At 44.7% G+C, this 25,503-nt stretch overlaps 1 protein-coding gene across 2 annotated transcripts in view; it reads left to right on the forward strand.

Moving 5' to 3' along the window:
* AFG1L (AFG1 like ATPase) overlaps positions 1-25,503 on the forward strand; it is a 123,303-nt gene that overhangs the window by 77,278 nt on the left and 20,522 nt on the right. For both annotated transcript variants that reach the window (XM_067546563.1, XM_067546564.1), the window contains 3 exons: positions 7,628-7,710; positions 16,153-16,223; positions 16,480-16,580. In XM_067546563.1, coding sequence (XP_067402664.1) covers positions 7,628-7,710; positions 16,153-16,223; positions 16,480-16,580 — 255 coding nt within the window. The remainder of the gene's footprint in view (positions 1-7,627; positions 7,711-16,152; positions 16,224-16,479; positions 16,581-25,503) is intronic.

Below are 25,503 nucleotides of genomic sequence, written 5' to 3' on the forward strand. Positions count from 1 at the left end.
ATAGGATGAAATTCAATAAAGACAAATGCAAAGTACTCCACTTAGGGAGGAACAATCAATTGCACAAATACAAAATGGGAAATGACTGCCTAGGAAGGAGTACTGCAGAAAAGGAACTTGGGGTTATAGTGGATCACAAACTAAATATGAGTCAATAATGTAATACTGTTGCAAAAAAAGCTAACATCATTGTGGGATGTATTCGCAGGCATGTTGTAAGCAAGACATGAGAAACAATTCTTCCACTCAGCACTGATAAGGCCTTAATAGGAGTATTGTGTCCAGTTCTGGGCACAACACTTCAGAAAAGATGTGGACAAATTGGAGAAAGTCCAGGGGAGAGCAACAAAAATGATTTAAAGTCTAGAAAACATGACCTACTAGGAAAGATTGGGGAGGGGGGATTCTTTTGTATGGAGAAGAGAAGACTGAGCAAGACATTATAATAGTCTTCAATTACATAAAATTTTACAAAGAGGAGGGTGACAACTTGTTCTCCTTAACCATTGAGGACAGTACAAGTAGTAATGGTCTTAAATTGCAGCAAGGGAGATTTAGGTTAGACATTAGGAAAAAATTCCTAACGGTAAGGATACTTAAGCACTGGAACAAATTAACTAGAACAAATTACCTGCAGAGGAATCTCCATCATAGAACAGGTTAGTCAAACACCTGTCAGGCAAGGTCTAGACAATAGCTAGATCCCTCTCCGGGCAGGGGACTGGACTCAATGACTTATCAAGCTCCCTTCCAGTCCTACGTGTCTATGATGCCATATACAGCTATTGTGCCTTTAGTAACTTTTAACAGTAGCATTAGAGCTATTCAAAGTGTAACTAAATCCATCCCATCGGCAAGTCTAAGTTTCACGGCCTCTTCTTTAGTGCTGTCTATCCCCACTTGAGCTTTGAGGCTTCACATTTTTCCTTCCAGAGTCAGAAGCTTTTCTCCCACTTATATGGTAATGAGTACATGATAACTCTATTTTTAACGTACTAATTGCATTTTCAGACTGTAATTGTATTTGTCCTTTGTATACATAAATACATAAACCAGTTCAAAATAAATTGTATGGCTGATTAATTTTATGCATTTGAATTGAATGGGAGTAAGAAGTCACAATTCTGAAATATCTTCATTGTGCAGAGAAATTGATGGAAACCATAGGTAGTAGTAGCACAAGGACTGAGTAGGCTAACTCTAGGTTTGGCCCTAGGTATTTATTTAGGGACAAAGGCAGGAGAAGTCTAGCACAAGCAGATGAAATCTGAAAGTTTAAAGCTCCATTTTAAAAATGTAAACCAATAGTTAGGGTTGTGGCTTTAACAATTAAGGACCAACAATCTGAGGACTCCAGTTAAAGTTCTTTTGCTGCTGATTAGGATTCCTTTGTGGTGATTAGTGAGTGTGAGAATGCAATCACATTTGTAGGGTTTAATCAGTCCTAAGATGGAGAAGTTAGTTATCCAAAGAGGGAGAAATTAAAACCTATAGTTCCTATTAGACTTTTTTAATGCTAATAAAAGACTAAGGATAAAAGGCTGGGAAGTCTGTGACAATGTATTTAAGAACATTCAGAGTTTGTAAAATTTTCATATAATTTCTTCCAATCCCCAAATTCATAAATAAAGTTTTACTGGCATCTGTAAGGGGGAGAAAAGGAAATTTTTCTACTTATATACACTCTCTACACTTATATACATTCTATAATGTTCACTGTTTGAACTTGTGATCAGTGCATATCTTCTCATTTTCATATAACCACATACTTATAGCCCTTCCATAATTTTTATATATGTAAAGCTTCATTTTGTTTAAAAGCCCTCAATTCTGAATTTATACAATATTTCTAGTGCATATTTTCATTCTTTTTGTAATACATACAAGTTACATTATTTAACATTTACACCATTTCCCCCAACAGTGCTCTTTGCTCCTCATAACACTCCGTGAGGTAGGTAAGTAAATGTTATTCCTAGTTTACAAATATGGAAACAAAACTTGGGGTTTGTTAAACTCCTCCAACAGTGGCCAGGTCTACACTAGAGAAACGTGGAATGAAAATTTTTTTAGTCTCCTTTGCACATCTGAAAACAAAAACAAAAAGCGAATTATTTCCTTCCATTTCCCTACCTCTCAACAGTGCATGGCATTCTCACCACCATGTGAATTTGTCTTGCTTTGTAGTAAGCTAACCATCTTGTGATCCCCCACTATGTCCTCTCCACCAGTACAGTGCTACTGTGGATGGGAAGTACTGGTATAATAACCGAATGGTGTGAACAGTCTTCCTGCAACCAACACACAGTGCATCAGTCACTGCTTAAATCAGTGGTTGCCTTTTGGCTTGAGGGCCACAAATATAATTTTTACAAACCTGAAGGGTCACCAATCTATCAACTCATAAAATGTATTGATGTATACACCATTACATATTTCACTACATATTTAAAGTAAACATTTTGATGCTACTGTGCTCATTTTTACATTCACTATTTTACACCTACAAATTACTCAGTATGTCACACACTCACAGCCAAAGCATTAGTGTAGATGAGTGATTGTCACTACACACTGAAGCACATGGCCTGGCAACAAAGTCCCGATGGATGGTCTGCTAAGTGCAGACCAAATTGGAAGGCACTGATTTTGAGAGTCCTGCCCCTCCTCAAGCAGGGTAGGTTCTGGCTACTCCGCCAACAGCCCCCACCCCACTGCAGCCAGATGGAAGGAGTTCAGTGAGGAGGCAGCCTCCTCGCTGATCTCCACTCCCCCTGGCTGCAGCAGGGAAACTGCATGTGTCCTGTAACTCCGTGCGCTCCACCTGGGTCCCTAGGAAGTGGCTCCCTTCTGCAGTCAGGAAGACAGGAAACTCATGCTCCCCTTCCTCTGGCTCCTGCAGGGACCCCAGCGCCTGTGGACTCAGGAGGAGCACTTTGCTGTGCTCCCTGCAACAGCCAGGGGGCGGGAGCGCTGATCTCCCATCCCCTTGGGTGCAGCAAGGAGCTTGCACCGGTGTTGTAGCCCTGCGGCAACGCACTCCACCTGGGTCCTTAGGCAGCAGCTGTCTTCCGCAGCCAGCAAGCAGGAGGGAAGCCGCAGGCCACTTTGAAAGATACCGTGGGCCACTTTTGGGCCCCGGGCCACAGGTTGGGAACCACTGGCTTAAATGTTCTGTCTCATCTGTATTCTGCACAAGGGACAAGTTTGTGTAAAAATACGGCACACACCAGAGCTCATCTATGTGCTACTTTGCCATCATCAGTTTCTTCCATGTTTTTATCCAATGATTTACTCCTTTATTATTATCATTTATTATTTGTATTGTTTTGTGATACCACCTAGATGCCCCACTCCTAGATCAGGGCGCCATTTTGCTAGGTACTAACTATACACAAACCGAAGGAAAAAATGGTTTCTGCCCTAAAGTGCTTACAATCTAGTTAGTAGCAAATACGTTTCAGAGGAAATTTTCCTATGAGCATGTTGCCAGCTAGACTGTAAAGCCTTTGATGCAGGGGCCATCTTTTTGTTATTTGTATACCGTGCCTAGCAAAATGGGCGTTAGGGCCTCTTCGTGCTTCCTCAGACATGCAGACACTGGTGACCATAGAGAAAGATAAGGAGATTTTGTTGCAGTTGAACTCTGGTTGAACTATGGGCTATGGCTAGCTGGTGCAGCACCTTGCTGAGTATAGCATCACTCTGGCAAGCAATGGCAGTAAGAGACTGGCTTTAAAGTCTGATTCAATGAGTTCTGGGACAATAATAAGCATGCCTGTGCCAGGGATATGAGAGGAATATGAAACACAACTATGATTGAATATTCTAGTTACTCTGGTTTGAAAATGAAAAAACCGGACTGTGTTTGAAAGGCAGAGCATATTGAAGCAGGACAATGATGAACTATATCTGCCATGACAGGGAAACAAGGTGTGAGCACGAGCCATTCCAAAGAGAAATATTTTATAAATACCAATTCTAAAGAGGACAACATTGTGTCTGTTCTGGTACCTGTTCCTGTGCTTGTACCACTTGCTCAGTACAATACAATGACAAAGAGCAGTGCTCTGTATCGGACTGTTCCTGCTCTCCAATTCCTCTGCATCTGTTCTGTGGCATTCCACCCCTGCACATGAGCAGAGCAAAGAAAATGGAATCCCACAAGATGTATATTTCATGTCCCTGAAATGTACATATTCTATCACCCTTCTGGTTAAAGTTACCCTGGTTCCATATTGCCGCTAGTCTGGACGTTTGTATTTCTAATTCAGATGCTTTTCAGAATAGATTTTGTGTGATCCTTTATCAATATACCATTTCACTTCTCCAACTCTAGCACTTCCACAAAAGATTTATAAACAATGAACAAAAGGAGGCAAGGCAGACATACAGCAAAACAGGGAACCCACCACAAATAGAGTACAACAAAGGTACTTTGTAGCTGTTATTGATGATATTTATATTCACAATTCTCAACTCCATAAACTCCTTCACTATGCAGATTAAATCATAAGGATGTTTAAAATATGCTCATACCTTCCTCATAAGGTTAAACTCCACAAGCTATGAATTATAGTAGCTACACATGCTAACATACTTCTGCCAGCCTCAGTAGTGTTGCCCCTTTTTGATCGTGCAGCTGTTCACATTTTGGGACCCTGTAGGTGTTCCAGCTGGGAGTAGAAATTAGTGATGGTGGGGTATTTCTTTAATGCAGTTATTTTTATTTATGAGGAATCAATGTACAAAGTCCTGTGTCTCTGAATGCAGAAGGAATCAAATAGCAGGAGACAGCTGCTTTTGCTCAGAACACCAAGAGCAGTTTTTTCAGTCTGCATCCCTGACACAAAAACCTTTTCCAAAGTCAGCCATTGTGCTTTCAGCTGCTCCTTCAGGTAGTCTTTTAGTTTTCTGGGCGTTCTCTCTCCACCTCTGTCTACCCTTCATCCCCACACATCTGCTCACAATACCCAGTTGAACCTAGTGCTAGTTTCTGAACGGACTCTTAGGCTTTGTTTTAGATGTGGGCCCTTACCAGTTTTCAATGGGGAACTCATTCACACATCAGTCTGAAGGAGGTTTTAATGCAACCTAGAACAACGTTTTATCCTGCTCATAATAGTATTCTGCATAATCGGACCCCATTCCTCACCAGCAATGTGAAAGTATGCAGAACATCTTCCCTAGCGAACTGAGCCATTGGTAGTTGGACTAGTGAGATAACACCATTGTAAGTACTTACAGTATAGTGTAACCAAACTAGCTGTGGTGTTTTAGGTGCACTTTTCCTCTTAACCATATTGCGACTATTTTATACCATTCAGTTGCGCTACCTTCTGGGCACCTATCCCACATCTCCCTGAAGCAGTGGCAGATTTTGAAAAGCCTCCTAAAAGCCCTAAGTGATTGTGGGAAATGAGGTCAAACTCCCATAATCCCCTACAAAATTCCAAGAAACCCACACTATTTCCAGAGAAAAGAATCCAGTGCAAAGCATTGTCAGAGACCCAAACCTGATCTAGATGACCTCAGAGCACTGATAACTCTTGCCAGAATTTGTTTCTCTGGCTGACACAAGAAAATTACACTTTGACTGATGCATTTCTGTTGAAATAGAAAGCACAAATGGGTGAAATGCTGACTACAGCTTCCTATCCAAGAAAAGCAAAGTACACCAGCCTTGCTGTTAAATTCTGAGGCTGTTACTTTGCTTGACTACTAGGTGATACAGATGTTGCTGAGGGGAAGTTCAAATATCTTTCACTTGCTTGTTCATGCTGCTGCCTATCTCTGGCGCATATCTTTTCCAATTATGATGTTACTCTTTTTTTAAAATTTCTGTGGCCATTGAATCTATGTTAGGGTTAGCCCACCAGAGTGATTGTTGTGGTAGGGATTTATTGTTGCTGTTTTGGGGGGGTTTTTTGGGCGGGGGGTTGGTTTTTTGTTTTCCTTCCCAGGCATTTTTAATAATTATCTGTCCTGCGATTTTGTGTTTTTAAGGTGGACTTTTCACCTTCTCCTTTACTCCTATGCCTTTGAAAAGATTGAAAGATACAACTGACACTTTTATGTCTACAAAATCTTCAGCAATGACCAAGGAAAATTATGTAATGGGAAGACTCTCTATCATCACTGCCCCCTTCTGTGAACTTTTTTTTAAACCGTAATTCCAAGGAAGCAGCACACACATCAGAAAGGGGCAATGTTTCTAGATTAATGGTGAAAGCAGATGTAAGGTTTCCTTAACATATTCTTTTTGAAATCTAATAATTATAAACTAGATTTGATATTTTGTGAATTGTATTGTGAATTGTGAATCTGCTTAAAATAAAGTAATTTTGATCAATGGTCAGACTTAGTTGAACAATCTTTAAAAAAACATTGATGAAAAGATTCTCAAAAATAAAGTATGACATCCTTTAACAAGAGTGTTAATGATAATTATTAATACGGAGGATGGTTGAGATCCATAACAATTTCATGGAGTTTGGTACTGTATAGATTCGTGGAATCCAGGTTAATCATAATAATATTGAGCTGTCAGAAAAAAATTCTGCTTTATTGCTTCAGTTATCTTGTTGATTCAGGTTTATCTATTCCAACCTTTCCCTTAAAGATCTTTCTTCTCTTGAGGCTCCTGTTGTGGTTGCTTGTTGTATGGTATCTAGCAGTGTGTTTTAGGCATTTGACAAAAAAACCCTGGAAAATCAATTTCCTTAGCCCCAAAGACATGGTCCCTACCAAAAGGTGAAATCCTGGCTTCACTAAAGTTAATGGGGTTTTGCTATTGACTTCTGTGAGGCCAGGATTTCACCCAAAGAGTATGCCACCTGGTATTGTTGGTTCTGTGCTTTCTCCTAGAATAGTTATTGACAATAGATTCAGTGAGCGATCATGAATACATTATGGTTCAAGTATGGAAAAGAAAAGGTTATATATTTTTATTTTAAATAAATTAATATGTTCTTTATTATGAGTTACGTCAGTTGGGCATGAAGAAAAAAATTAGTCTATAGACAGAATTTCATTCTTTGTATTCTGTGTTTCAGTCCTGTTTCCAACAAAACAGATTAGTTGATAATTTTAAAAACTGTATTTCTGCTTCAGTCAAGCTAAAGAATTTTTATAACATTGGTTGCATGAAAAGATAAAAAGATTGCTTAGCTGACAAATTAGAAGTAGTTGTAGGGGACTTCTTTATTAATTGACTCTGTTCTGTTTGTATGGTTTTATTTTAGTTTTCTTTTTATAGGCCGGCGTTCCATAATGCCAGAACAATTGTGTGCTGTTTGTGTGTGTTTTTGTTATGTTCCAGGAACACTTCTATGGTGCCTGGAGAGAACAAGATTACATTGGTTTTTACTTGTTTGTTTGTTTTGTCCCATTTTATAAAAATTTTCTGATCTATGGACTTTTGAACAAGCTCTTTTATCTTTCTAATGAATCTCTGAAACATTTCTAGCTCATTAGCTCTGGTTCACAATCTTAGGTTTGAGCACCTCAGCCTATGGGCTGCCACTAGACCACCAGTGTGAATGCCTTCTCTCTAATTTAAATAACACTAAGTATGACTATAACATCAGTTTGAGGAAAGTAATCATGCTGTCTTTTGTTTCTGTAGAAATACTGCAGCACAGTCCGACTTGATTCTGGAATAGATTATAGGAAACGGGTGCTTCCTGCAGCAGGGAAACTTTACTACCTGTAAGTTGATCTATTGTGGGATTTTTGTTCCCCCCCCCCCCTTTTTCTTCCTTAATAGCCAATAACTTCTCATGCAGTAGGAGATGAAAAATGTATAATACAATTAGCAGAGTGTGACTTTTTTCTTTCTTTGCCTTCTGATCCATTTTGTATAGTGAACTGCCTTTGATTATGCCATGATGTTAACTTCATTAAACGACATTTTCAATATCCACACTAGTTCGTTTACAATGTGCAACTGAATCAAAACTAATTAGATTTTTGGGGAGGTGTGGTGTTTGGAGAACTGAAGTGACAGATGGTTAGAAAGTAATGAATATCCTCTTGTAGGACAGCGTACAATTCGCTTATAATAGAAGAACATCCGTATTGTATTAAAGTAATTAAGTATTTATAGAAATCATCTGACAAGAATTCATTTAATGTTGGGTGTTCCTATTTATGGGTATAAAAAAAAAAGTCGTATTTTGACAGATGATCTGTTTATATTTACCATGATGAATTTACTTTAGCATTTACTCTGTATTTGAACATGATAAAAATATTTAAATGATATACAATACAGCCATAAGTACAAGTGGATGCATCTGCCAGATAGAACCATCTTCTCTTTAAGGTAATATGTTGGAACACCTTTGCATCACAGACTTTTGTCTTTCCCAACTTTCTTTTAGGATAAACTATCATTAGGTCAGTGCCAACCAGAGTGGTACAGACAAATTTATTTTAAATGAGATTTATAGCTATAATATCTTCTTGACCATGGTGTATTACAACATAGCAGCAAAGTATGTTCTATCTTTGAGTGATTGCTCATATCCATTCCATATAGGTGAGTGTACGCCCCGTGCACTGGTTCCCGGAACTTTTTTGCCCTTAGCAAGCCCTGTAGGGTCGGCTCCAGCGCCCCCTGGAGTGCCGCACACATGCCGCGGTACATCAGGCGCCACCGGCCCGGAAGGCACTCAGTTCCTTCTTTCTGCCCGTTGATGGTTGCTGGAACGCCTGTCCATTGCTCTTCAGCAAGTAGCAATCCCTGTTTCTCAGTGTTGTTGTTAGCATAGTGTTAAGTATAGTAGTTAAGTTAATTAGTGATAGATTAGAGTTAGATCAATCTATAGTTAGCCCTTAGGGGCTTAAGGTTGAGCCATGCCTGGCTCAACCGGTTTTAAGGCCTGTGCCGTCTGCAGCAAGGCTTTCCCGGTGAGCGATCCTCAGGACCGCTGCCTCCGTTGTCTCGGGGAGCAGCACTGTAAGGACAGATGCCGGATTTGCAAGGCCTTCAAGCCCTGCACTCAGAAAGAGCGGGGTGCCCGCTTGAAGGCCATGCTCATGGAGTCCACTCTCTGGTCAGACTCAGAACCGTCTCGATCCCCTGTGGCACCAAGTGTATCCTTGGTGCGGAGCGCAGCTCCGGCACTGGGACCGTCCCTATAGCAGTCTGTGGTACCAACACGGAAGAAGTGGCAGGAGGCCGCTCACATGGACTTCCCCGTGCCACCGGTACAGCCAGGGATTACTCAGGAGATGCCCCAGCCACGTGCCGTAGAGAGTACTCCGGCACTGACATCTCCTTGCAGGGAGCCTCCCCCGACTCCTGGGAGTGGAAGAGTGCCCCTGCAAGGGCCGTCGACGCTGGAGGCATTTGCGGCAGCATGCGCCCTCATGGGCATGCCCTTGCCTCAATTCCCCCCTCAGCCGAGGGCGCAGGGACCGGCGTCTCAGGGTAACCCCATGCTGGGGGGCCCCGGTGGGTGGTGGAGACAGGAGTCGAAGTCTCCCTCCAGACGGTCACGGAGGGTCAAGGGTGTGGGCTCCCCTCCCAGCTCCGACACTGAGTCATCGAGCTCCTCGACACTGCGGCACCGAGGGTGGTCTCGAGGCTCCAGCGCGAGGCAAAGTCGCTACAGTTCTGCCTCGTGCGGGGATTGATCTTTGGGATCCAGCACCAGGGCTCCACGGCACTGGTCCCGATCCTGAGCTCACACTCTGGAGACTGGAGGCACTCGGCGCCGGTCCCGATCCCCGGCGTGCAGCCTGGCGCGGATGCAAGAGCCCGACCGCAAACACATCTGGCACCGATCCCGCTCACCAGCAGCCGACAGAGAGGCGCGGCACCGGTCCTGATCCCCGGCACGCAGCCCGGCGTAGATCCCAGAGGCCGATGAGATCCGGCCCTCTTGGCACCAGTCCAGATTCCCGGCCCGCAGCCCAGCACGGAACCCACCTCCAGACACCCGGCGTGCCCGGCACCGATTCAGGTCCCGGTCCCATAGCCAGCTCGAGGACTCTAACAGAGCCCAACGCCAGTCCACATCCCCAGCACGCGGCCTGGAGTGGATCCTGGTGCCCGATGAACATAGGCGCCGTCGCTCACCATCCGGTGCCAAAGAGCACCGGTACCGCTCCAGATCCGCAGCCCAGCACCGAAGGACTCAGCACCAAGGGAGCTCTTGGCACCGCATCATCGCTCTCGACCTTCGGAGTCCAGGCCGGGGCACAGTCATTATGGTCGGCATCGCTCCAGGTCTCCCAAAGGCAAGCGCCGCTACAAGACCTCAGCGCCTAGGAGGTGATCATCCAGCTCCTCCAGCCACTCGCCCCTCCGCCGGCACTGCGGGCACCGCCAAGACCGCTCCTCTTCATCTCGGAGCAGGTCATCGGGGAAGACTGGGAGGGACCGCAAGTCCCAGCAGCACCGATTCAGTAGCTCCGGCACCATGCTCACCGGGGTGCTTCCCACTCGGCACCGGGGCCGGTCCCGGCCTGGCCTCAGGGACCGTGGCAATGGCCCTACTGGAGGCCCTGGGGAACACAGACAGCCCAGGGTACGGTGTCAGTCCCCTGTTCGATGGCTTACCCACCACTGCCCCCTCCGAGCCAGCCGGACAAGGGCCATTCCTCTGAGGAGGAATCCAACCCCCAGGAGAGTCCCTCTGCGGGGCCCCTCCCAAAGTCCTCCTCCTCCTCCTCCCTGGACGATACAACCGCCAGGGACCGTAGGGCACCCCTACCTGATTTTAAAGCTCACCAAGAGCTACTTAAGAGGGTGGCGGACAATTTGAACCTTGAGCTCAAGGAGCTCTCTGAAGAGGAGGACCCCCTCTTTGGAGTATCGGGGTCAGCAGGGCCATCCAGGGTTGCCCTCCCCATACACAAGAGGGTCTTAAAACTCATCAAGGCCCTCTGGCAGATCCCTGCTCGGTTGCCCCCACTTCCAAGGGCGCCGAGAGGAAGTACTACATCCCAGCAGAGGGGTTTGAGTTCCTCTATAATCATCCCGCTCTGGGGATGCTGGTGGTGGATGCAGCCAACCAGTGGGACAGGCAGGGGCTCCAGGCAAACACCCCCCAAAATAAAGAAAACAAAAAATTAGACCTTTTCAGCCGAAAGGTCTATTCTGTGGGGGGCCTGCAGCTGAGGATCGCGAACCACCAGGTGCTCCTCGGCCACTACAACCTGAACCTCTGGTCCTCCCTCCAGAGGTTCACGCAGGGTTTGCCTCAGGACCAGGCAGCAGATTTTGCCACCCTCATTCAGGAGGGCGTGACAGTGGCAGGAGCCACCCTCCAGTCAGCCAGTGATGCAGCGGATGCCACTGGCAGGGCGATGGCATCAGGCATTGTTATGCGATGGTGCTCCTGGCTGCAGTCGTCAGGGCTGTCGCAAGAAGTCCAGCAGTCGATCCAGGACCTGCTGTTCGACGGTGCTGGTCGGACCGCACGGACGACAAGCTGCACACCCTCAAAGACTCCAGGGCTATCCTGAAGTCTTTGGGGCTGTACATGCTGCAGGCCTCAAGGCGTCAGGCCCGACCCCAATGCCAGCCCCAGCCTGCACCCAGACCAACTCCCCGACCCGATCAACCCAGGCAGTCAAATCGCCGGGACCGCCAAGGCCCCTCAGCGAATCCTCAGCAAGAGCCGCCCAAGGGAAATAACAAGCGGCAGTTTTGATGGGGCGCCCGAGGGTGGCACCTCCCCCATCCTCCTGGATCTAACCCTCCCATTTGCACACAGACTATGGCCATATTTCACAGAGTGGCAGAGCATTACCTCAGACCACTGGGTCCTGAGTGTAGTTTGCAGAGGCTATGCCCTGCAACTCTCGGCCTTCTCCCCGGACTCTCCCCCTACCCCGTCCCTCTTAAGGGATCCCTCTCATGAGCATCTCCTCATCCAAGAGGTAGATTCGCTCCTCCTCCTCGGGGAGAGGTTCCTCTTGGGGAAAGGGGTTCTACTCCTGATATTTCCTCATCCCCAAGGCAAAGGGGGGCCTGAGGCCCATTTTGGACCTTCGCCATCTGAACAAATTCATCAGGTGGCTCAGGTTCCATATGGTTTCCCTAGCCTCCATCATTCCTGCTCTAGATCCAGGGGACTGGTATGCTGCCCTCAACCTGAAAGATGCTTATTTTCATATCACTATCCTCCCCAATCACAGAAAGTTCCTCCGATTTGTGGTAGCTGGATGCCACTACCAGTTCTCGGCCCTGCCCTTTGGCCTCTCGTCTGCACCCAGGGTTTTTACAAAGTGCATGGCGGTGGTGGCAGCCCACCTGTGCCACAGAGGGGTGCAGATCTTCCCCTACCTGGACAACTGGCTGATCCGGTGCAAGTCCAGGGCCCATGTGTGGAACAACCTGGAGCTTACCTGTGCAACATGCACCAAACTGGGGCTGCTCATCAACAAGAAGAAATTGATTCTCACCCCGATGCAGTACATAGACTTTATCAGGGCCACCCAGGCCAGAGCCTTCCTTCCACAGCCTCGCTTTGAGGCAATGGCTGCTATAATCAGCGATCTCCACAGGTCCCCCACGACGACAGCCAGGCACTGCCTTCAGCTGTTGGGACACATGGCGGCATGCACGTATGTGGTGAGGCTGGCTCGCCTCAAGCTCAGGCCTCTCCAGGGGTGGCTGGCCTTGGTATATATACCAGCCAGGCACTCGTTGAGCAGAGTGGTCACTGTCCCCACTCACGTATTGTCCTCCCTGGATTGGTGGAGGAACCCAGGGGAGGTACTGAGGGGTGTTCCCTTCAGAGACTTGACACCCTCAATAACTCTCATTACGGATGTCTCGGATGTGGGTTGGGGGGCCCACATCAGCAGTGACCTCAGCACCCAGGGGCTCTGGTCGGCGCAGGAGCAATGCCTCCACATCAACGTCCGGGAGGTCAGGGTAGTCCGTCTGGCCTGCAAGGTGTTCCTCAGATTTCTGAGGGGCAGGATGGTGTAGGTCCTGACGGACAACACAGCGGCCATGTTTTAAATAAACAGGCGGGGGGGCGCTCCTCGGCCCTTTGCCAGGAGGCCATTCGACTTTGGGACCTTGTGGTGAGGCACGACTTCCACATATCTGCCTCTCACCTCACGGGGGTCAGGAATGACGAGGCGGACCACCTCAGCAGGTCATTTCTACCCCGCCACGACTGGTCACTGCACCCGGAGGTGGTGACTTCCATTTTCCGCAAGTGGGGTGTTCCCCAACTGGACCTGTTCATGTCGTCCTGGAACAAGAAGTGCTCGAGGTTCTGCTCGCTCTGGGGTCGCGAGCCGGACTCCATCTCCAATACGTTCCTCCTCGACTGGATGGGGACCCTGATGTATGCGTTTTCCCCCCATTCCGCTGATGCCCAAGGTCCTCTTGAAGATCAAGAGGGACAAGGCGGACGTCATCCTGATCGCCCCGGCCTGGCTGAGACAGCATTGGTTCAGCATCTTGCTGGACCTGTCCATCGCTATGCTGATACCGCTCCCGAGGCATTACAACTTGCTCTCCCAGGACCGGGGCACCTGCTGCACCCGGACCTGGACTCCCTCCACCTGACAGCCTGGAGACTCTGTGGCTGACGGAGGGAGAGAGAGCCTGCTCGATGCAGGTCCAACGGGTTCTGCTGGGTTGCAGAAAACCTTCCACTCAGGTGGTGTACAGGGCCAAGTGGAAGAGCTTTACCTGTTGGGTGGAGTCCCGGGGTATCCCACCGAGCACCTCGCCCATACAGGCGATCTTGGAGTACCTGCTCCACCTAAAGCTGGAGGGCCTGGCCCTGGCCTCCCTGAGAGTACACCTGGCAGCCATCTCGGCCTTCCACCAGCCATTGGAAGGGAGGTCACTGTTCTCGGACCCTATGTCTCTCAGGTTCCTCAAAGGGGTGGAGAGGCTATATCCACAGGTCTGTGCCCGGTGCCTCCCTGGGATTTGAACCTGGTCCTCATCACACTGACGGGACCCCCCTTCAAGCCTATGACTACATGCCCACTGCTCGTTCTCTCCTGGAAGGTAGCCTTCCTGGTGGCCATTACATCAGCTAGGAGGGTCTCTGAGATTAGGGCCTTGACCTCGGAGCCCCCTACACTGTCTTCTATAAAGACAACATGCGGCTGAGACCCCACCCGGCTTTCCTGTCTAAGGTGGTGTCTGTTTCACTATAACCAGGATATCTTCCTCCCCGTGTTCCTTCCTAAACCACACGGTTCGGAGGAGGAGCGGAGATGGCACTCGCTGAATGTCAGACGAGCCCTGGCCTACTACATAGAGCAGACGAGGCCATTCCGGAAGTCAACGCAGCTGTTTGTAGCAGTGGCGGACCGGATGAAGGGCTTACCTGTCTCCACCCAGCGCATCTCCACCTGGATCACCGCCTGCATCAGGACCTGCTACGAGCAGGCGAAGGTGCTGCTTCCAGGACTGGTGACGGCGCACTCAACCAGAGCCCAGGCCTCATCTGTGGCCTTCCTGGAGCGTGTGCTCCTGCAGGACATCTGCAGGGCAGCGACCTGGTTGTCGGTCCACACCTTCACGTCCCACTACGCCATCGTGCAGCAGACGAGAGAGGACGCGGGCTTCGGCAGGGCCGTGCTGATGAGAGTAGCTCGCCGCTGACTCCTACCCACCTTCAAGGTATGGCTATTGAATCACCTATATTGGAATGGATATGAGCAATCACTCGAAGATAGAAAACAGGGTTACTTACCAGTAACTTTTGTTCTTTGAGATGTGTTGCTCATATCCATTCCACACCCACCCTCCGTCCCCACTGTCGGAGTCGGCAGAAAGAAGGGACTGAGGGCCCTCAGGGCCGACGGCGCCTGATATACCGCGGCATGAGCGCGGCACTCCAGGGGGCCCCGGAGCTGGCCCTACAGGGCTTGCTAGGGGCAAAAAAGTTCCGGGAACCAGTGCACGGGGCCGCGCACTCACCTATACTGGAATGGATATGAGCAGCACCTCTCGAAGAACAACAGTTACTGGTAAGTAACCCTGTTTTTTGTTTCCCCCCAGCCACCCAAGCCTACCCCAAAAATGCTGGATGGCTTTGTATTATAAGCTTACAACATTTGTTGTAGTTAAACTTCATCTTGGAAATGAAATCAGTTGGTTTTAATTAGTTTCAGTTTTAATTGTATTTAAGATGCTTAAGGCATAGTAAACAAGAGAATATAGCATGACATGATAGATCATCATTTGTCAGTTAGGAAAGACCTACAACTATGCTAGCAATGAAATTTCATTGAGTCTTATACCTTCTTAAAGATGGACCTTCCCCACCAACACTAAATTCACTGACAGATCAACCTGTATGAATTTGGATGAAGTATTGTATACCTAAGTTTTGGCTTGATGCTTTACAATACATTTTTGTTGCTGTTTCAGTTTTCATTCTCTTTTTTCAAAAGAAAAGTGTAAATAATGTGCTCAGTAAAGTGAGAAAAAAGCCTCAGAAACTATCATGCTTATAAATTTGAGCTCTGTAAACCATATGGTGATTTCTAATTAGAATAGAAAATATTCTGTGATCAGACAGATATCTTAATACTCATGGTGGCCACCAGATAAGTAGAAAGTTTATTTGGGTGCTCCAGAAGGAGATTTTGTGTGAGGCTTTGCTGTTTATTGCTTATCTTTCCAGAATAAGATATCTGATAAAATTATTGATGTGTAGATCAGATTGGTATTTCAAAGCTGATAATTTAATTTGGAAAATGTTTGATCAGTACAGTCAGTTTGACTTGATTTAAAAAAAAATCCATTTCAATATGTAATTTCGGAGATTTCAAAGGATACATCTTCAGATGCTTGACTGCTTTGCCTTGCCTTGTCTGTTTGCTCTTATTTTGCATGCAGGATAGAGCCAGAAGCCTTTTTTCCTCATTGTGTATCCATAGTGTTAATGGATTTGCTTTGCCTGTATTGCCTCATTACTGGAAATAGCTCAAAACACAGAAGTCTTTCAGTGTATGCAAATAAGGCAGAATCATCTACCTGAGAGTTAATATTCTCTGCTTTTAAGTGTATTCTAAATCTAATGTTTGTATTTAGAGCATAACATCCTGTTCTCTTTTTTTATGGGCAAAAAGCTAAGCAGACTCAGGCAGCTGTTTGATGTTGGCTTCAAGTGTTATTAATTTCATATTCTATTATTCTTTTCACTGTAGCACAAGTGAAGCTGATGTGGAGGCTGTCATGGATAAGTTGTTTGATGAGCTGGCTCAGAAACAAAATGATTGTACGTAAGTTAATTTCTCTTGAAAAAGAATACATTTAGAACACAATGCCCAATCTCCACTGACCAATTAATAAGTTCCATTGCTGTATATGGGTTGATGCCACACTCAAGTGGCAGTCATTGTATCAGCATTTTGTCTAATTTATGTGTTGAATCATGTGCTATTATTCATCAAGCTATGCATTTCCTATCTGTAAGAGATGAATTTTATAGTAATTATCCAGACAAGATTGAGTCTTTGTTCATGTTCCCATAGTAACTAGACCAAGGATTCTAAAAGTGCAAGGCAGAGAGCTGAAGATGAATAAAGCTTGTGGAACCATTGCAGACTTCACATTTGAAGAGCTATGTGACAGAGTGAGTACCCAGTCAAATCTAGATCAGTTTAACACTGAGTCTTTTCACAGTTGGCATTTTTTGAAAAAAGTTGATATTTTCCCAACCCCAGATATCCCAAAGATGGTTTTTAAAACTTACAGAAAAGATGTGAATTCAAAAGAAAAAAAAGGGAACTCCTATAAAGAGCAGTAAATGTTTCTTTTTGGATAATGGTGCAATAATATTCTCTTGAAGGCATTCTAGAATATAATTAAAAATCTAAATAGAATTATGTGGCTGTGATCATTATTTTTAATTGTATTTCTTGAATATTGAAAGTCAAAACACATCCATGTGTAAACAAAATTATAAAGTTGTTTTTCAAATTTTGGATAAACTTGTTGCTCATTCAAGTGAGGGTCTGATGGCACTTCAAAGCACCAGAAAGGTGTTGTGCAAGCTTCTCCACACAATGATCATTGCATGTCTCTGTCATTGCCTGTTATTCAGTTCTGCAGCTCTTCTAAGCAAAGATTGCCCATGATGATGGAATAGTGCCCAGTTTCCTGCTAGTTATGTGTTGTAGTCATAAGTTAAATATGCTCCAGGAAACCCTTGTTCACCCATGACCTAACACAGATTTGAAGATAGGTCTCCAGAGGTAAAAGTCTAGTGCAGTGATCATTTATGTCAGCTGGTCTCTAAAATTATAACATTTGCTAGTTAAGAAATTGTGTTACAGACATGGCTGGTAGCACTGCCTATATTAGTGATACCAAACAGTTGCTATTTATTATAAGACCCTGTTTTCAGGTATTTAAAACTTTGGCAAACTTTAACCATTTGGGCTGAAATTTCCTATGCTGGGTGTCTGCTTCAAGCTGAACTAGAAAATTTCAACCAAAATGGTTCAGTCATTTCTAAGAATGAGGCTAGAGAAAAATGTGTTGTTTTGCCCATATTAAAAAACAGAGACCTTTTCAGTTAAATGCTGCTGTGCCCCCTGGCTTTGGAGTAGGCACTTGAAGTTTGGTAGGGGGTTGCCTTTGTGTCAGGGATGTGCTTTTTGCCAACCCTGTGAAAATCCACCTGAATTTGACCAAGTTATTATAAGCCTCTGAAAAATCAATTCTCACTTAGTAGAGACTTGCTAGAGCTTAACAACTACAATTTCTGCAGATTCCTTCCTTATTGAGCATGCTCCATCCCCTTATAGCTCCTAGTGCTGACCAGACTGTACATGAACCATCCACACAGAGCTGTTGAGCGCACTCCTGCCCAGAGAGACACAGGGGCTCAGAAGGACCTTCCCTGTAATGGTTGCTCCTAGCTGCTCCAACTCCAACTGGGGCCACCAGGCATTGGAACTGAGAGCAGGGAACCTGTCTCTCCTGTGCTCTCGATCACTTCTCTCCTGGCACCCAGGCAGCTGGGAAGAGGAAGCTGCCTCATTTGAATACACAGAGGGGAAAAGCCAGACTAGTGTGGAAGGGAATGGAGTAGATTGAGACAAGGAGTCTGGGCTTGGAGAAGGGGAGAGAAACTGTGACTGAGAGTTGGAATTGGAGAGGCTGGAGCTGGCTGGACAAGAAGGGTGAGAACCAGGGAAAGGGAGGCTGAGACTAGGAGCCAGTGAGGGAAATGGGAGGAGGGAGACTGGGAGCCAGTTGGCTGGGGTGCAGAACACAGATTAAGACAAAGAATTGGGGGGAGAAGCAACAAGGAGACTGGGATTGGCTGGGCAAAGAGACTGGGACTAGGAACCAGTGGGAGGAACTGGAGCAGTGCGGGCGGAGAGACAGATTTGACAAGGAGTTGGGGTGATGGAAGAACTGGGACTGGCTGGACAAGGAGATTGGGGCAAGGAGCTGGGGAAGGAGTGAGACAGATCAGACAAGGAGCAGGGAGGGGGGGTGGCGGTGGGAACTGGGTACTGTCTGGATAAGAGTAATGGGACTAGAGATGGGGAGAGATTGGAAGATGGGGGAGAAATTAGGATTCAGATGGTGAGCATGAAGAGGGAAACATGAAGTGTGGCTGGGCAAGGGATTGCAGAAAACAGAATTGGACATCCCACAAGCACCCTTGTTCAGAGATGGAATCTGTCTCCCTTCCACCCCATCACCATATGGCAACCAGGGTCTTAAAAATAGTTTTGAAGCACCTCATTGAGTCCTAGATGGGGCTGACTGGGAAAGAAATTTAAAGGGGCTGTGGCTAAAATTATTGGGCTCTTTCTGGGTGTCTGCTCCATACAAGAACTGAACTAGCAAGAACAAAGGGATCAGATGTCCCAAAACCAAACCCCCTCACATAAAAAAAAGGCTAAAGAGGAGACGGGGAGGAGGGAGAGAGGCAGGCACCTCGTGAACTCTTCTAACAATATGGGTAGGGGAGAGGTCCCCCAGTGCAGTGATAATAGTTGTGAGAACCCACATCACAAATAAAAATGGGTGATGTGTTATGTAACAGGCTGCTATTGGGATACAGGAGGTGCAGAAGAATTTCTGGAGCTCTTGTACTTAACTCAAAAGATTTTCACTCATAGGCTTGATACTTTTAGCCCTCCCAACCAAGGGAGAAATAACTGCAGGCCTAAAGTTACGTAACTCCTCACACAAGTGGTGCAATCTTTCCCAGCCCAAAACACTTCGGGGGCTGAAGGAAAAGGGAGACTTGCACAGCAAATTGACCTACAGCCTACAAGGATTGGCTTGCGCAAAGCAAGCATTCAGAGTCTTCTACATTCCAGAAGTTGTAGATATATGAGACACTTTCTCCGGGTGCCCAGTAACAGTCACCTTGTTACTTCTCTGCCTCCAATGAGAGGAAGATTTCCGTGTGCTTAACTGCATGTCAGCACTCTTACCCCACCACCTGTTAGCCACCCAAACCATCTCCTCAGGGCCCTGCCAGCCCTTACTTTGCCTTGCAGATTAACAATAGGTGCACCGCAGCCCTTGACACCCTCAGAAAACATTCCCCTTTAGTATCCCGCCCCTATCACTGGACACTCACAGAAATTGCCAGGTTTCCTGTCCCCAAGAGAACAGCATACACACAACTTGACTGTACAACTCCAGATCAGGTCCTTTATAACATCACAGCACTGAGATATAGTGAAAACAATCACAAGTTTATTATCAAAGGCTAACATTTAAGAGATAGTGAACAAGGATAATGGAAAGAGAAATGGTTACATATAAAACAAAAGTATAACACGCTTTTTAGAAATTGAACATAACTTAGCAGTCTAGCTTTTTGTCTAAATAAATGTATCTCATTCTTAAGCCTTTTTCAACATATTCGACCAAATCCTGGTTGAGATACATTACATGAATGTAAACGCACTGTCCATTTACTTCCTCAGTGCAGGATAATAAAATGTCCTTTTGGTTCTCCTTATACTTCCCAGAACTCATTGTTTCTTCCCCAGAATCAGGCTGAGTCCTGTGGCTCCTTTCCTGGTGTGCTGGCTCCAAGTTTTTTTCACACACGGGTGTTGACTCCACATGCAAAATGCAATTCCATTATATTGGCTTTCAATGCTTAACCTACATATGAACCTAGGCAGACAGGTAAATCCCTTTGTCTGGCAAAACTTATTTGTCAACCATGCCTTGGACACAGACTCTAAAACATATTTTCAGTACATATACATAACTTCTTAACTATCATCCTTCCATATATCTTGCAAAGATTCTGAAGATCTCTATGACATATACTTTTCTTAGACACCTCACATGACCTTTCTTTTTTGGATAAATACTATCAATGCAGTGTGTCAGGTGTAGTGAGTTTGTCAGGCTGATAGGAGTTGCTGTTCTAAAACACTGGACCCTTTGCCAGCTGGTACCAGTGGATCTTTGTGTCACAATATACTGTGCTGGACCCAGCCCTATTTCTTCTCTAATTTTGTAGAATGAAGTAATTATATTTTAAAAAATCAAATTGCCCTCTTTTTATTTTTATTTGCATATAACCAAACTTCCCTACCACTTCTCTCTGTCAAGATGACATGGCTTACTCAAATATATGAAAAGTAACATGTCAGCATACTACTGTTTAATTATTCAGGTTGTCTGTATTATGACATGAATTGTTGGATGAAACAATACCTGCCAGCTCTGATTTGATCCATCTCAATAAACAAAAAGCATTAGGTTCCTGTCTGACAAAAACAGAACCAAAATCTGAAGCCAGGCAACTTTATTCCATTGATTTCAACCCCGGAAGGGACCATTATGATCATCTAGTCTGGCCTTGTGTTTCACAATCCATAAATTTCACTCTGAACTCCTGAATCTAGTCCAACAATTTGTAGTTAAAGTAGAGTGACTGGGTAGCTAAAAAACTTCTCTTTCACCACCAAAAGTTGGTCCAATAAAAGATATTACCTCACTCACCTTGTCTTTTTAGAAAGTTAGCCAATCCTGATTTAAAAACTCCAAATGATGGAGAATTTTACTATATCCTTTGGTAATTTGCTCCAGTGGCTGTTTATCCTGTTAAAATTTTGTGGCCTTATTTCTAATTTGAATTTTGCTGACTTCAGCTCCAGGCATTGGCTTTTGTTACATATTCATCTGATAGATTAAAGAGTACTCTAGTGTGCTGATGACTAAAGACTGATCAAGGTACCTCTCGATCTTCTCTTTGATAAGCTAATTAGATTGATCTCCGTTAGTCTCTTCTTGTAAGCAAGTTTTCCGGAACTCAGATCTTGACAGTTTTCAGCATGTGTTACATACTACATACCTTCGGAAAGACATAAACCTTTCTTTTTTATGCAAAATAGAAAACTTATTTTCTTTTGACATGAGAATCTGAGCAACATGCCACACAGATTCCTTACTCCTATAGCAAGGAAGTAGGGATGACATGAAAATACTTCTAATCAGAAGTAAGTTTCAGTAAAATAATATCTTTGAACTCTGTTGTTTATTAGAGAGCCATTGTAGCAACTCCATAGTTAGTTTATAATTGCTTGGGGTTTTTTTTTATATACACTGTCCTGAGGAATAAAACACAAAAATAATGCCTTTCTGTTCAGTTTCCAGAGAGAGAATAATATTTTGAGGAGGTATGTGATTAATTGCACAAAGTGCTTCAGACATAGGAATTAAAAACAGAGAGATTTTTTATTTTCAGAACAGGTCTAACTTTTTTTAATGTAATATCTCACAAACTATTTGGTCTATAAACTCCAGATTTCTTTTATTCATTGATCAACAATGAGGGCTAGTGCCTTTGAGTATTCTGTAGAAAGTTTTATGGTTTGTTTTTGAGTTAACCAAGGCTGCATTGAGTTTTTTGTGGTTCCCCCCATGTACTGTGGAACCTCTATTATCGGAGGCAGAGTAGGGAAAGAGTAGGATGAGTTATGCTGCCTAGAAACCATAGGAAGTGGGTTGGGAAACCCTGAGTTACTGTTGAAGACACTGGCCTCCGACCCATCTCCCTAAAATCCACGTGGATCTCAGGGAGGCCTCAAAATTCTGGTGTGGAACCACTTGTTTGTTCCACCGAGGTTCAAATTTCGGCCTTCCCATAGATTAATTTAGGGGAAATGCCACAAGGTCTCTTCCCCAGGACCTTTCTTCTGTGATTTCTTACAGTGGATGGACGAAAGCAGGACTAGTGGTAGATATTTGTTTAATAAAAGTGAAAGTGAATTTAGGAAACTTTCAGTAAAAAGAAGTATCTTAAGATAGTTATAGTCATAAGTCCCTGTGTAGTAATTTAAAATAACTGTAACAAGAAAAGTTATACATTTAAAAGTCAGAGGATTGAGAGTTCATTTTTACAATAAAAATGTAAAAATCAATTAATTAGGAGGTAGTAATTTCAAAAAAAAACTTGAACAGCAGTGTCTGACAATGCTCACTTTAATTTTGCCTTTTGTTCTCATGTAGCCTTCTCTTAATAATGAGTGAAACCACTCAGAGAAACCAATTCCCCCCCCATTGCCATATATGAATTACAACAGAAGGGTACAACAGAGCAGGTGGCGATGGGGTCTGGGAAGTGGAGCTTGGGGTCAAGGGACTCTGAAGAGGAGGCGGCAGATGACTGGGACAAGCATGAGCAGCCTTACTTTTGGCATTTCCTAATTTTTGAGTGTTTGACTTTGCAATCTTAATGTTCTTTTAACCAAGTTATTTTTGTATGTAATTACCTAGGTTTTTAAAAAAAGCCAACTAAACACACACAAGTTCCATTATGAGGAACTATATTGACCCCCACCTTGCTTATCAGTGGGTTGGGATCTTTAGATCCACAGCACAAACCTCTATCACTTAACCTAATGGAGTAATTGGTAGCAGTAGCAGACTGTTGTCCTCTCTGTGGACCAGCCACTAGAGGGGTAAGAGAGACATTTTGCCATTTGCTGTTCGCTGGACAGCAGGGGCATGTTGAGACTCAGGAATCCTGGGCTCCTCCCCTGATCACCAGTTCTTGCCCATCTTTATCATATCACATCTTCTCAGCTCCTCCCTCACGCTGCTCCTCACCCTTCACATTCAAGTTAGGCTGCTTCCTCCTTCTCCTGCCTGAACACCAGGACAATAAATACTAAGAACATACAGGTGAATAGGAGTGGCAAACAGTGGAGCTTTGGAGGGAGGATCTGTAGATCCTGTGTTTGGAGGCAAAAGAAATTAGTGAGTTGTATATGTGTTCTGTTTGTTTATCTTAGTAAGGGTCATAAGGCTGGGGTTTTGGGTGCCAGAATTGGCCAGAGAGATCTGTTTGTTTTATGAGGACTCTGTGGCTGGGACCTTGGGTCTTTGAATCCAACTCAGTATTCGAAGTCTGAGTAGTTAACCTCTTCCTGTCAGTGAGGGGATGGAGATAAGCAGCAAGACAAAAAGTCAGTTGACGAGCAAACAGGTGTTTTAGAGGGAGTTTACAGGACAAAATCTAGTTCCTTCTGCTTAAGTATGGCTCTTCACCAGGTAGTGGATATGGACAGTGAGGAAACACCTGCTGTTACTTGCCTAGGATGTGTTCTTTTCCTTTTGCTGGTAGATGTAAGAGATTTCTGGTGTCTGAAGTGCAAGCGGGCAGCCATACTGGAAGGGAAGATATGTATTTGGAGTGAGAAAATGAAGACTTATTAGACAACTAGATTTAGAAATTGTTGCCATAGACACCACCAGGAGAAGGCTCAGCGATATGGGAACTGGAGAGAGCAGAAACCAAACCCAACTGGTGATATGTGACCAAGAGGGAAAAGAGAACCAGTAGGCAATCATCCCACCTGGAAGCATCAAATAATTATGAGATGCTCCGGGAGTCAACTACCGAGGAACACGTCTCTGGAGGAACGGAATAGAAAACTACAGGGGACATTTGTGCTGTATGAAAGAAATAACTACCAAGAGAGGTTCTTCAGCAGCCATCCAAAGAAGGCAAATGATTGTCACCAATAATACCATATTAACAAGAATGAACAGAAAATTCAGCAAGGTATACGAGGACAACAGGACAGTACACTGGCTTCTTACAGCCAAAATACAAGACATAACTGCAGGATAAGACAGGATTATCAAGTCTTCTGGCAAGTATCCATTGGTGGTGGTACACATTGGGACCAATGACATGGAATCATAGAAGTGTTGGACTGGAAGGGGCCTCAGTAGGTCATCTAGTCCAGTCCGCAGCACTCAAGTCAGGACAAGTAGTAACTAGACCATTCCTGACATTCCTAATCTGTTCTTAAAAACCTCCAATGACGGTGATTCCACAACATCCCTAGGCAGTTTGGTCCAGTGCTTAACTAATCTGACAGGAAGTTTTTTCTAATGTCCAACCTAAACCTGAGCAAAATAATGGAAAAGTGGATTTAATCAATAAAGAATGAAATGGGAGGAATATAATTAATGCCAGTCAACATGGTTTCATGGAAACTAGATCTTGTCAAACAAACCTGATTTCATTCTTTGATGAGATTATAAATGTGGTTGATAAAGGTAGCTGTGGATGTAATCGACTTTTGTAAGGTAAGGTGTTTGACTTAGTACTGCATGACATTCTGAATAAAAAATTAGCACTATACAATATCAGTAAAGCACATGCTAAATGGGTTAAGAACTGTCTAAATTACATATTTCAAAAGTAGTTATCAATGAGGAACCATCATCAAATGTAGGTGTTTCCAGTGGGATTCCACATGAATTGGTACCAGGCCTGATGCTATTCAATATTTTCATCAACATTCAGGGAGTAAATATAAAATCAAGAGTGATAAAATTTGCAGATGACACAAAGATTGACAGAGTGGAAAATAATGAAGACAAGGCAGTGATAAAGGGTATGTCTACGTGGTGATGAAAGTCCCATGGCACAGCAGCAGCTGGTCCAGCTCACCTGGACTCAGGCTAGCCAGGCGCAAGCTGCAGGGCTATAAAATTGCAGGATTGATGTTAGAGCTCAGGCTGGAGCCCGGGCTCTGGGGCCCTCCTCCTTTCCAGGATCCTTGAGCCCTGGCTCCAAGTCCAAACATCTCCACTGTCATTTTGTAGCCCTGCAGCCTGAGCCTGGTGAGACTGAGTCAGCTGACCTGAGCCAGCCGCGGGTCTTTTACTGCCATAGAGGGTCTGTGCTACTGTATTCCTGTTTTCTAGAAATACAACTTTGCATTTGGCTTTATTAAAATACATTTAAATAAAAGCATGTTTAATGTAGCCGAATGCAAAGTTATGCATCTGGAACAAGGAATGCAGAACATACCTATAGACTGGGGGACTATATACTGGAAAGCAGTGACTCTGAAAAAAGGATCTGGGGGTCCTCATATAGTAGAGGAGCAGCTCAACAAGAGAGCCCAGTGCCATCCTGTGCTAAAAAGGACTAATGTGATCCTTGGATGTATAAGCAGGGAAGCAGTAAGTAGAAATAGGGAAATGATTTTATCTTATTTTATTACATGTTCCAGAGGGCTGGATTTCATTGATTG

This window comes from Emydura macquarii, unplaced genomic scaffold, assembly GCF_026122565.2.
Source record: "Emydura macquarii macquarii isolate MOO-44397 ecotype Brisbane River unplaced genomic scaffold, CSIRO-AGI_Emac_v2 contig_1146, whole genome shotgun sequence".
In the NCBI taxonomy this organism is placed as follows: Eukaryota; Metazoa; Chordata; order Testudines; family Chelidae; genus Emydura; species Emydura macquarii.